We start from the raw sequence: 13,938 nt of genomic DNA, 5'->3' as shown, positions 1-13,938 counted from the left end.
TGCAATAGCCAAATATCAGTTAAAGAATTAAAGACATAAGGCAAACTGTTCGAGTGTCAATGTCACATGTCATAGTCTGAGTGCCAAACAGGTTTGGCTGGGCAACGGGTAGATCGCCTAGGAGGAGCACTGGCCCGTCCGACGGGTGTGAGCGACGGCAACGGCGTGTCGACAGAAGGGACAGGAACAACCAGAGATGGGCGAAGAGAACGACGGGGCGGGTCATTGGACGTCCCAGAAGCGGCAGGGGTCGTAGGAGCTGCCCGGGCAGCGGGCATGACAGGTCCCGACTGGCTGTGGCAGGGGTGTCAGGGCATGCCAGTGGTGGCACCAGGGATAGGGCTGTTTCTTTCAGGGCCTGAAGCGGGATCCCCAGGCTGTTCAGTAGGATGCGGCAGGGCCCCTACGTCTGGCCGCAGGACGGGCTGTCGAGTACTCGGACGAGTTGTGCCAAAGTCACCGTCCATCACCAAAGGAGGGGGGCGTGGGTACACTGGAACATACTGTCTCAGGAACTTCCTGTTCCATAGTGTAATTCTCCCGGAGCCGTCGACGCGGATCACGTATTGGTCGAACTGGCGAACCTCGACCACGATTCCAGTCTTGTCCCATTTAAGGGGGTGTGGTCCCGTCTGGTTCTGTACGCGAACATGGTCACCAACTGAAAGGCGCGAAGCGCGGAAGCTTTGACATTTCCTTAAATTATTAGAGAAAGAAGACGATTCGTCGTACCGTTCTCGACTCGTCTAAATGAAGTTTTCCCCTTCCGCGCGAAGCGCTCAATTTTTGGCGTTTCATCACAATATAGAGAAAGGAAAACGATTCCTCGTACCGTTTTCGAATCTTATTAAGCCCTATTCATCTGAATTCAGTTTCCCCCTCTCGCGCGAAAGCTTTGACGTTTCCTTAAATTATTAGAGAAAGAACACGATTCGTTGTACCATTTTCGACTCTAAATAAGCTTTATTTTTCTGAATTAGTTTCCCCCTCTCGCGCGAAGCGCGGAATTTTTGGCGTTTCATCACAATATAAATAAAGGAAGACGATTCGTCGTACCGTTGTTGACTCTTAAACCTTGTTTGAATTTAGTTTCCCCGAAAATTTTAAAACTCTGATTTCTTTAGCTGATATATAGGAAAGCGAAACTTCGAGAAAATACAAGTATTGTAGTTGTAGTCACTCTCGAAGTCGTCACAGCGGATAAGAAGTCACAGTTCGTAGGGAAAAAAACTTGTCGGCCGACCGACAATATACATCTCACCGACTTCAAACTTCTGCATTAATATAGTACACGAGGATCGAGCAAGAATACCGACACAGCTGACCCGACACAGTAACATATTTACCCGTGTCTTTTCTGCTCCCTCGACGAGACGATTCCACCCAACGACCCCTTCTCTCTTTTATTCCCACTCCTCCTCTCTCAGACTCTTACCTCCAAGGGTGTCGATTTGTGTCCGTGGTTGGGGGGGGGGGGGTGATAGGTGCCATAATATTTTCGGCAATGGATCAAAGCAACCAAGAGGTAGAAGCGTGTGGCAGATTGCGCCCCCTCCCAAAGCGCGTAGCCAGGATTTCATTTTAGGGGGGCGGTAGTGAGCACGCAAGGCGTGGGAATCACTTACAAAGCGCGCTCTTTAGGGGCTTGGGTGCAGGGAGGGGGGAGTTTCCCCCCTCCCCCGCGAAACGCGGAAGCTTTGACGTTTCATTAAATTATTAGAGAAAGAAGACGATTCGTTGGACCGTTCTCGACTCTTAATCCTTGTTTGAATCAAGTTCCCCTTCCTCCGCCCGTAGCGCGGAAGCTCTGACGTATCATTTAATCGTTAAAGAAAGAAGACGAATCGATGTACCACTCTCGACTCTTAATCCTTGTTTGAATCAAGTTTCCCCCTTCTGCGTGAAGCGCGGAAGCTTTGACGTTTCATTAAATTATTAGAGAAAAAAGACGATTCGTTGTATCGTGTCCCTGTCTGAGCGCAATTCCCCCCACCCATCCAGCGCTAAGCGCGGATGCTTTGACGTTTCATTAAACTATTAGAAAAAGAAGACGATTCGTTGGACCGTTCTCGACTCTTAATCCTTGTTTGAGTCAAGTTCCCCTCCCTCCGCGCGTAGCGCGGAAGCTCTGACGTTTCTTTAGATTATTAAAGAAAGAAGACGATTTCATGTACCATTCTCGACTCTTAATCCTTAATGTTTGAATCATGTTTTTCTTCCTCCGCGCGTAGCGCGGAAGCTCTGACGTTTCATTAGATTATTAAAAATAGAAGATTATTCGATGTACCATTCTCGACTTGTCTGAATTCAGTTTCCCCCTTCCGCGCGAAGCGCGGAAGCTTTGACGTTTTAATTAATTATTACTCTTAATCCTTGTCTGTATTCATTTTCGCCCATCCCGCGCGTAGCGCGAAATCTTTGCCGTTTCACTTAATTATTAGAGAAAGAAAACGATTCGTTGTACTGTTCTCTATATTAATCGTTGTCTGAATTCAGTTTCCCCACATGATGTACGTATTATTAGAGAAGCAAATTTTTGCATGCACAGCCCTAGTGGTGGGTAGCATGTTATCTGCCGGCAGTGCATGTCGCAATAGCTTCTAGAAAGGAATTGTATACTACTGTTAGTGTTAACTGCCACTAATTAGGCCCATTAGTGACTGTACAAAATATATGCTCTTCCTGACTATTTGGGAATGTGTCAGTTTGAAACAGAAATGGAGAAATGCGAATTTTGTTGAAAATCATGTGATATCACAAACATTTATAAATCACTTGTATGAAATTGAAAATTAGTCATGGTTGGATGTTATTTGGGGGGGGGGGGCTAGCGCCCCCAAGCTACCCCCCCCCCCCACCAGTACGCCAGTGACATAGGTCTACATCAGCATTTCAATCAAGCAAAAATAAGTTGTGACCTAATAATCTTTCTCCAAAAATGAAAAATGTTTTAGGAAATATCAGGAAATAAAATGAGTGAAAAACAAACAAATAAAGATACAATGACGTGAATTTTAAAAAGGGTGAACGGAAACAACATAACAACTAGTGAACTATCTTATAAGTCATATTAATTAATATTATTAATTGATATTTCTCCTTGTCTCCGATCTCATCACGATGATCTCATCACATCATGATGGTCATCTGGCGAGTAATAACCATTAACTACTCTCATCGGGTTCTCATTTTTTTAATTTTTTATGGTGAATTATTGGGGGGGGGATGATTGTACAGGCCACCCCCCCCCCACCTGAAATATTGGGGGGGGGGATATATCCCCCCATCCCCCCGGGATCGACACCCATGTATTCAACGTTGTCTTGATTACGGTGTCTCAGTTTGGGGTAACTGTCCTAATAAATTGAAGTTACCCCTATTGAGACTACAAAAAGGGCAGCTCGTCACGTAACCGGTAATTATGATTATATTGATACTCCTGGTCTTGACCTGATGAAAAATCTATCGTGGAAAATAATTGAGGATCGACGTGATTACTTTCTATCTACACTGATGTACCAATGTGTTCACGGTATAGCCCCGTCCCGTTTATGCAATGATATTGAAATGTATTTCGATAGACATGGACTGAATACGCGTAATGCAAATTCCCTTAATGTTGTGCCGTCTAAACCAAACATTCAACTTTATTGTCAGTCTCTAAAAATCTGCCGGTGCTAAAGTATGGAATCTATTACCCAATAATTTTCAAAATGCTCAGTCTCTAGAAATTTTCAAATTATTGTACTAAAAAAAAAATTCGAATCCATTGAAATTACCTCAACCTCTAAGCTAACCTTCATTTGTATACTCTTATATGACTATTTTATGTCCGCTCACGCTGATCTCTTTCATTGTTATTCGAATGTCCAACGTCACACGCAAACAATGATGGCGGGCTCTCCTGTATATATGACTGACAAGGTTCAAATACTTCTCCCCCCCCCCAACAACAACCATACAAGAAAGAAAAAATTGTATTTCGTGCTATTTGCCATTTTCCTCATAGACCTCTAAATTCACAAATGTTTCAAAAGCATGGGCAGCTTTTCTCCGAGAACAACTCGATATTGTAGTCACCTCTGACGAGGTATTTCAACGATGAGTATGTGGATTACAATAAGTGGTTACTATGGCGGCTGACTCTATGGCCCTCTTAATGGTCGTCAGTAACTTTTTTTTTTTTTTTACTTGTCAGACAATCATATTCGTCATTGCCGCCAATTCCATCTTCACTACCACTGTCATCATGATCATCATCATCAATGTTTTCAACATCATCACCATTATCATCATCATTATCACCATCATCATCATCATCTTCATCGTAATCATCATCATCATCATCATCATCATCATAACCATCATCATCATCATCACTACCAGTATCATCATCATCGTCATCATGATCATCACTATAATCATCATCACTATAATCATCATCATCCTCACTATCATCATCATCATCACTTTCATCATCATCATCACTACCAGTATCATCTTCATCATCATCATCACTATAATAATCATCATCATCATCATCATCATCATCACTACCAGTATCATCATCATCATCATCATCACTACCAGTATCATCATCATCATCATCATCATCACTACCAGTATCATCATCATCATCATCATCATCACCATCACTATAATCATCATCATCATCGTCATCGTCATCGTCATCATCACTATAATCATCATCATCATCACTATAATCATCATCATATTCACTATCATCATCATCACTTTCATCATCATCATCATCACTACCAGTATCATCATCATCATCATCATCACTATAATCATCATCATCATCATCATCATCATCATCATCACCATTACTACCAGTATCATCAAAATCACCCCATCAATGTGTTCCACATCATCAACACCAGTACAATCATCATCATAATCATAACCTACTACAGTATCAATTCAAGGTCTACCCCTATCCTGTTATACACCTTTTATTTGCTTTTATTGTTAATTTTCGAAAAAAACGCTTCTGAAAGAATTGTTGTGAAAGACATCATATTAAATGCATCAATAACACAAATCCATTTGGTCACTGAATTTACTCATTGTCATTGCATTAGTTTCCATGGGCTAGAATATTTGTATAGGAATATTGCATTATCTACTACCAGCGGAATCGTAAACCATGAGTTACATTTTATTTAATACCGCCTCTATAGTCACTTTCTGAAATGTCAATGGAACTTTTGTGCGATTTCTGTATAGACTCCACATCCTAATCTGGAGAAATAAATGGCTTGAATAATTCACAGTGATTATGATCAAATATGAACAAATCAGTTTGAAGTTATGCTGTAGCAATGATTTTGATGATAAAAAATATTTATTTAAATTTCTTTTTTAAAGGGAAGTAATCTTTCTAAGCGACAATTCTTATCATACAATTTTGCCCTCGAAGTTGGGGTATTTTTTTCTCACCTCTTTTCATGTAATGATTGAGATAATATTGTTAATTCTTGACAAGTAACGTTTATATCTTTTCATCTATCAAGGAAAAAAACATTATCACAATCATTACATGAAAAGAGGTAACAAATATATTCCAACTTTATGGGCAACAGTAAAATATACGGGTAGTTGTCCTTGATAGGCAAATAATTGTCTGGGTAGGACAACTCCAAAATGAGGAGCTGTCCTAGGATCACTTGTCGGGGTGATAGTTATTCAACTGGGTTGTTGTTCTACACATGCTACAGGAGGAATTGTCCGGAGTGTTCTGATTGGAAGTTATCCTTCGGAAACCATCGTCTGGGTAACACTAAGTTTTGTTCAAATGGGTATTTGTCCTACGGGAGTAACCCATCCGGGTGGTAAAGTTGTCCGAGTTGTAATTTTCCAACGGATGCGTAATATTTTCTGCACGGTCATTCTAGATGTTGTAGTGAAGGGGGAATTTTCCTCTTCTTCGCCTCCATCATCGGGTACTTCATCTCCTGTTCATCATACTCATAGTCTTGAATTCTGGATGATTAAGAAGTAAAACAAGCACGTGACAATGGTCATATTGCGATGTTAAATTAGTCGTGTTTATAGGGAAATTGTTTCTGGCATTTCTTGAAATACAATGAACATCAGCAACATCATTATGAATCATAACGAATAGAATGATCCTATTATCAAAAACCATTAAACAACAAACCTTCTTGTTTTGTTGCCCCACGTCGACTCCCTTCTGTGTGTAGATTGTGTCGTAACACAGTTATACTTGTTGCAGACGACATGTTATTTACATTTTGCAATTACTTGTGCTCATCAAACATGGGAAGTGTTGAGACTACAAGATATCCATTTATGTCGAAGTTATTTATGATAACACTCACCTTCATAGTTGACTTGACCATCACCATCAATATCTGCTTCCCTGATCATTTCATGGACCTCATCGTCTGTTATCTTTTCTCCAAGATGCGTCATCACGCGACGCAACTCAGCAAAACTGTGGCGGTAAAATGGGGGAAAAGAAAAGAGCACTGACAAATCTGAGTGAAGCCATTTCAACATTCCATCGTGCAATGCCACTCTCCTTCTCCAAAAGACCTTGAATCAACAAGTGTTGCTTTAATAAACTTGTAAAAAATTGTTATTGTGTTCTGCTTTAATAATGTGCCTTAAGTGTGTACGTTCTGAGAAAGAAATGATATCATGAGTCGCGATCGTTAAAGTAAATCATCCGAAGATCAAGTGAAACTGACAGTGTTAGGCTCTGCATACGAGGCATCATTCTGATTACGTTCTAACCTACGCTAATCAAGTCTGAGAAGGCATGTTTTCGTTTTTAATCTCCCTTTTTGTACGATATCACCATTTCTCGGTGTGTCAAGACTGCACAAGACGCTAACGCAGTAGTACGTCTACACCATGGCTGCGTCTCACGAAACCGTCATTAGGGACTTTTAGATTTGTGTGGACTGATACGTGGTACTTCCATTCAAGGCAGTGCTTTAAAAGGACGTCGATCGTAGCATAGACCTATTGTCTTCGTGCGAATCTAAAAGTCCCTATTAGTACAAGTTCAGCGACATCCCATTGAAACGCCTGTTAAACTTAATACACAAATTTCAACGGGAGGTCGCTGAACTTGTGCTTATGACGGTTTCATGAGACCCAGCCCATGACGCTTCGTGTGCAATCATATTATGTTCATTATATTCGAGAGATTTTATACACTTTCTCAGATTTGACTCAATGAGTGAAAATTACACTGTCTTATGCACTGCTCCAAAATGGTGTAATTGACTGTGACCACATCACGGAATCACACTGTGTATGAGTGGCCACAGAGTGAATTTAACTCACTCATTCCATCTTTATCTACACACTTCGTCCACACTCTCTACGTCACAGGATATCATTTTTGTTTGTTGGTTTTTTTTCTTCGTTTTTTTTTTCGTTTTTATTTTCATTGAAGGCTCTGGAAGCATCCCTGATCCCATCTCCCCTCCAAAAGATAAATATGTTACCTGATGAAACCGTTGCCATCCATGTCGAAGACTCTGAAAGCTTCTCTCATTTCTACTTCGCTTTGTGTTTCCTTCATCTTCCTAACCTTCGTCAAGAATTCGGGAAAATCGATGATTCCGTTCCCTAGCCGATCGAAAACAAAATAAAATCACTCACTTATTCCATATTTTCATACAACATATCTCATTTTTATTCTAGAGATTTGTGCGAAGTTTTTTTTTAACTAGTACCGAATCTCGAAAAGTGGCATTTAAGATGCCTAAAAATTAAACTCCGGGAGGGGATGGTTTGACAACGGAGTTTAGGCTTGTCAATGCATTGAATGGAAATTTTGTTAATAAGATCATGTCAAACACACAACGATTAGGAGTTAATGAATTTAAAGGAAAAATAAATTGAAACAATTTAATTTTAAGACAATCGACTCAATCTCAAAATCTTCTGTGTGCCCATGCCTTGAGCCATAATGCATGGCCGTACAGAGGATTTTTTTATGTTGGGGACCGGGGGAATTGCATTTTCTTTTTTTCTTTTTTATTTGTGGGAACTGCCCCCTACCCTAGCCATCGCTGCGTACAGTCATGGTTCAGTGGCAAAGCAATGGCCTCGTAACTGTGAGGCCCCATGATCAAAACCGTGTCGATGTGCCATATTAGTGCCCTTTTGTGGGGCATTAATCCTCATTACTGTCATTTATGACTTAAGGGCGTAGGTCCCCTAGTTGATAAGCATAGTAGCATACACATGCTTTAGCAGTCACGCAAAACAAACACTGGCAAATTATTATTCAATAAAATCTAGATCTATTAGGAATAAATCATTGTCAAAATAATTCCATAAATTGGGGTAAAAAAAAAATATTCCAACTATATGACCGACGGTGTATAATGAAACGTGAAACTGTATAGAAGAATTTTGTCATGTTTTTTTTTAACGTGAAATGAACATTCCCTTCTTTGATAAATTGATGGAAATGATAACACATGTCTATAATGTAGATATTGATTTTAATATTGGTATTTAGTTAAAACCTATTTGCAAGAAAAAAAATTGATGATATTGTTACAATTGTCTTTTGGAGCTTATTTGAAATGATAATTTTGAGAAACGAAAAGAGGAAAGATGAAGGGAAAAAATTGTGGTATATTTTTCTTGAAAAAAGCTAAGAGACGTTTGGACATCAACGCAGCTCTATTAAAATAACGAAAACGTAAAATGTATAATTTACCTGAATTGATAGAAGTGTACGTGTAATGTATTATAGTGGTGATGTTGAACAAAAATGTATGTGAGTTTGATTATTTTGTTTTAATAATACACCTGCTAATGGTGAAAGAAAAAAATATCCCATTTTTATCCTGCTCCGAGGTCAAATCGGGAAGAGAATACTTTAGGGCGGTTGATTTGCCATGCGCCTTGATTATGGAATTTATCAAGCTAGGAGAGACTAACGTACAGTACCCAATGGCAGTCAGGATTTGTCTACATATTAATTACCTGTTAGGAAGTTGAATTATTAGTTGTTTAGTTGTTATAGTTTGAACTCGAATATGGCCGCTACATTCGAGCCAGTAATATTACGTGTCTTTTAGACGGACGTTTTTCCAAACCGTAAAACATTTTGGTAGAAGAACCCCCCCCCCCCTGATATTCGTGATGAATGATATGACGGGGGAGACGAGCACATCAAATAATAAAGGATATAATATAGTAATGTAAAAGGACTATATTTGATTTGATTTTATTTTATTTTATTGTATTGGTTTCTGCATCATTTTTCTTTTTTCATCATACATTTTCATGAACATAATACGGTTTGATACAATATTTTAAGTGTATATAATTTTATACAGATAATAAACGAAATTAAACAAATATATTGAATGCATAATTAACATACATTAGATGCAGGAGGGCTACAGAAATAAGCAAAGTAGCTTGACGTGCCCGCAGCCCTCAACTTAGATACAACAATACAAATACAAAAGAGTGTGACTTGCAGAGAAGAAAAGTAAAGGGGAGAGAAGGAGCATTGGTAATAATACAATAAATCTCATACATCTGTTGATTGAATGCAGGTTCATTCATGGATGGATCAACGATGCTAGGTCATGGAGGATTACACATCATTGTTGAATATACAGTCAATGTACACACGAACATGAATACAGTAAAATTACACACGACAGGATCAATACTTAGACAATAACATATTTTTAACTGCCTTCTTAAAAGAATACAAAAATATATCTCTATTTTTCCATTGTGAACTTACCATCAGCATCCACTTCCTTGATCATGTCTTGAAGCTCAGCCTCAGTAGGGTTCTGACCAAGTGATCTCATCACAGTACCTAACTCCTTGGTTGTGATGGTGCCATTACCGTCCTTGTCAAAAAGGGAGAAAGCCTCTTTGAATTCTACAGAGATGGTAAAAATGAAACAACGAAGATCATAAGTGCCAGAAGAAGATAAGAGTTTGAGTTTGAGTTTGAGTTTTTATTAACAACACAACAAGAACATAGTCAATCATGATTACATAAAATATAACAATATAACACAAGATAAATAACATTACACATGAATAAGATAACCATCGTTTTACGAAGTATGTTATATACAAATGAAAGAAAAGATTATGTGTACACTTCTATTGTTAAAGGGGGTACCACAAGTTGGCACAAGTACTAGTCGAGCCTGGTTCCCTGTCTTTGGGAAGAACTTTTGATACTATGCTATATTACATATATACGATATAAACTATATAATGAAAGTAAACAAGGAAATAGAATAGTCATCGAGAAATGTTCCATACTGACTATATACATGTATTAGTCAACTGTATGTAGATTTCCATATCAAAACAAAACAAAAATACATCATTATCGAATGTGATGATCTTTTTAGAAATTCTCTAATCTGAGATATCGTATTCGCCGTTTCAAGAAGTCTTCATTTTTGTTTAACTCAGAGGATTTGTGGGGACATGCATTTGGTAATTTTCATCTCTCTCACGAAATATATATGCCGAAGCTTTAAGTGCCACCGATAATGTCATTGTATACCAAATAGTAAGGACAAACGTCGATTTCACTACAACCCGAAATAGCAGGATATCGCTATTGGACCAATCCTGCCCAAAGGGGATGTATACTCTAAATGTGTCGCCATTTGTTGTGACAATGGAGAAATTACATATCAGCAAAAAAAATCTCTTTTTAATAAAGAACGATATCTAAAACGATATGGTAATGTTTATCACTGTTTATTAAAGGCAATGCTCATATATCAAATTAGTCAACAAAAATATTTTTTCACTTTTCTAACGTCTGTTTTCTTCCTATCTTTAGCAGGAGTGAGGATACGACCATGATGAAAATATGGTACATGGGTTGAATTTATATTGAATTAAAGAAAAAAATATATGATGAAATATTACGATTAAAACCAATAGTTTGATAACAAATGATACACAGATTTGAGAAAGAAATGCTTACTCTCTCTCTCCCCTCTTTTCTTCTTTTTCTCTTCTCTTTCTCTTTCTCTCGCAAATACAGACTGGCCGGTTTTAGGGAACAATGACAACGTACATGCTACCAACGCGTTCCCATGGCAATCATGGATAACATCTTCATCGATTAAATTGTGTGAAAAAATCAAGAGCAAGTCTTATCAACAGATTAAAACACCTTACCTGCAATTTGTTCTTCAGTGAGTTGATCTGCCTGTGGGAAAAAAAAAAACAATGAACAAAATGAGCGTATAGACGATCGATTACTAAATATTCTTTTCCTATTTTGTTTCTCCTATTTTAGCATGGACTATACTTGGTAGCTGGAACCAAAATGAAATGCATTTTTTTTCCGGCTTCCAGTTTAATGATAATTCGTGAACTATGGAAGCGCATGGGTATGAGGAGGGGTGAAGAGAGAGAGAGAGAGAGAGAGGGAGAGAGAGAGGGAGAGAGATGGAGGGAGAGAGATAGAGAAAGAGAAAAAGAGAGAGAGAGAGAGAGAAGAGAGAGAGAGGGGGAGGAGACAGACAGGCAGTGAGACAGAGAAATATGGAGACAGACAACAAAGAGAGAGCAAAAAGGGAAATACACATACTCTCTGAATCTAGATAGAGTGAGTGAAAAGAGAGAGAGAGAGAGGGGGGATGAGAGAGGGCAGACTGTGTACAATCTGTGGGATGTTTGTGCAGTACACAACGCCTCAGATCCCCTAAATACTTCCACATAAGACAAATAAATTGCAGAAAAGATGGATTCGCATGGAACAAACTGAAAGTAAAATGGCCTCCAAACGGCAGTACAGTACACACAGAACGCCAATGGGCCATTAAGGTCGCAAATCGGTTATTGCATTCTCGCAAAGTATTTGCGTTAAGGCCCGGTCACACAGCCCTCCACGGGCGTATCGCGGCCGAATCACGGCCAAAAATTTCTGCCCGTGAAGCAGACGCTGTTGGACGCTTTGAGGTCGCGATAAAGACGCGATACAGCCGTACTTTACCCGTCGTTACACGCGGTAAGAAATTCACACGCGGTTGGCCGCGCGAAAAAGTTTTGGGCTGCCCAAAAATTTAGACCGCGGGTAATCGCGGGCGGTACACGTGGTACACGGGGTACACACGCGGTAAAGACGCGGTACAGACGCGGAACGAACGTGCTAGGACGTGCTACGGCCGCGGTTAAGACGTGGTTACACGCGGAATTGGACGCGAAATTTTAGCGGGTAATCGCGGGTGGAGCACGGTCATAGCACGTTTGTTCCGCTTCTGTACCGCGTTGTTATCACGTGCATTAGCGTGTGTACCGCGTGTAAGCGTGGTAGGCCGCGGTACCGCCGCGCTTCACCCGCGATAAGGACGCGGAACAGTCGCCGGCGTCTGTTCCGCGGGCATACCACGGGTAAACCGCGGGTAAGCCAATTTTGCACATTTTCCACCACGGGCAACCGCGGGCAAAAAAAAAAATCGCGAAATTTTACCCGCGATACAGACGCGAAAGGCTGTGTGACCGGGCCTTTAACAGGAGAGGGAAAAAAGGAAAAATACATGACAAAGGAATTCTAATAATGGCCCCATTATACATGTTCGCTTGCTCATATTCATAATTATGCGCTTTATCTTTTTGCTTCTATTTCAGTCTAATACACAAACCACACATGCCAATGTAACTCCCATCCAATGTGCTTGCGCCAGGTAATAAAATCCATATTTTTTTTTCTTCAACGAGTCCTTTCTTGCCCTGTTGTGAATAGTCGGAGCCACTAACAAGCAATCTATAATCACACATCAAAACAGGTACTCACTATTTAATATATCGTCAGTATATGAGGTCTAGAGAAAATAAAATGGACAGATACCTTTCCAACATAGAATGGATTATCTTTGAGGAAGTATATAGCCTCAAAATTACTGAATTAATCCCACTCACACAACATGCAAAACCGCGAATGTTTAGTCCTTAATGACAAACAGCACACATTAAAATTATTAATATTTAAATTGACTTACCATTTTTCTATGGAATGTGAGGTAAGTTTCGATGAAAGACAGAAAAGGATGATTGATTTGGCCGCGTCAGTGCTGTCTGACTCCTGTTGGTATAGAGGCGACGAGAGCTTGTGGCTTGTGAGCAATATTAACGAGCGATCCTGTGCGTCAGATTGCGAGCTGACTCACTCAATAATGTGCGTTCATGCTTTCAATCCATGCAAATATTGCTATTCACTCTATTTATTCAGCTTCCAAAATCTCAACCGGGGTTTTCCCATGAATATAATTAAAGGAAAATGTTGGGTTGTTTGTATAGTTGTAATGCGAACTACCGTTGTAGCAACAAAACTGTGACAAGGCGTAACATTTTACATTGTACGTCGACTAGTACAGGGCTTTGAGTATGAAATAGGTCTTACGGTAAACAAAATATCTTGTTATAGTATCTCGCAATGTGCATCGTTTTGATATTTATTTAATAATCATTTCAATAAATGTATTCGTTTTAACCATTAGGTTTCATACCATTATTCCAACCTCCATTGTAATCAGCATAATCGTCATTTCATTAGTGTTATTAATAGCATCATCATCGAGGTAAGTATTACTATAATCATCATCATCATCCTCTTCATCATCATCATCATCATCTGATCATCATCAGCACCAGCATCATCGTCTTTGCCATCACCTTCTTTGTATCATCTATCATCGTCACAAGCATCATCTTTAGAACCATAATCATCATTGTCTTTTCATCACCGTAATAATTAACACTATCTCCACTTTTATCACACTGTCATTGTCATCGTCATCATCATCACCATCACCATCATCATCATCATCATCATCATCATCATCACCATCATCATCGTCGTCGTCATCACTACAAGTATAATCTTGAATCATTTTACAATTATTTTGATACATA

At 39.4% G+C, this 13,938-nt stretch overlaps 1 protein-coding gene across 1 annotated transcript; it reads right to left on the bottom strand.

Moving 5' to 3' along the window:
* Positions 1–5,533: 5,533 nt before the first annotated feature.
* Positions 5,534–13,199, bottom strand: LOC115929693 (calmodulin-alpha-like). Its single transcript, XM_030999532.1, has 6 exons — positions 13,026–13,199; positions 11,200–11,230; positions 9,782–9,925; positions 7,506–7,629; positions 6,366–6,481; positions 5,534–6,006 (listed from the first exon to the last, which is right to left on the bottom strand). The coding sequence occupies exons 1-6, from the start codon at positions 13,026–13,028 to the stop codon at positions 5,972–5,974; spliced, it is 453 nt and encodes a 150-aa protein (XP_030855392.1). The 5' UTR covers positions 13,029–13,199; the 3' UTR covers positions 5,534–5,971.
* Between the last annotated feature and the right edge of the window lie 739 nt (positions 13,200–13,938).

Source organism: Strongylocentrotus purpuratus, unplaced genomic scaffold (genome assembly GCF_000002235.5).
Source record: "Strongylocentrotus purpuratus isolate Spur 01 unplaced genomic scaffold, Spur_5.0 spur5_scaffold_5, whole genome shotgun sequence".
NCBI lineage: Eukaryota > Metazoa > Echinodermata > Echinoidea > Camarodonta > Strongylocentrotidae > Strongylocentrotus > Strongylocentrotus purpuratus.
The sequence above is the reverse complement of the archived record's forward strand: the minus strand, read 5'-3'. Positions and strand labels throughout refer to the sequence as shown.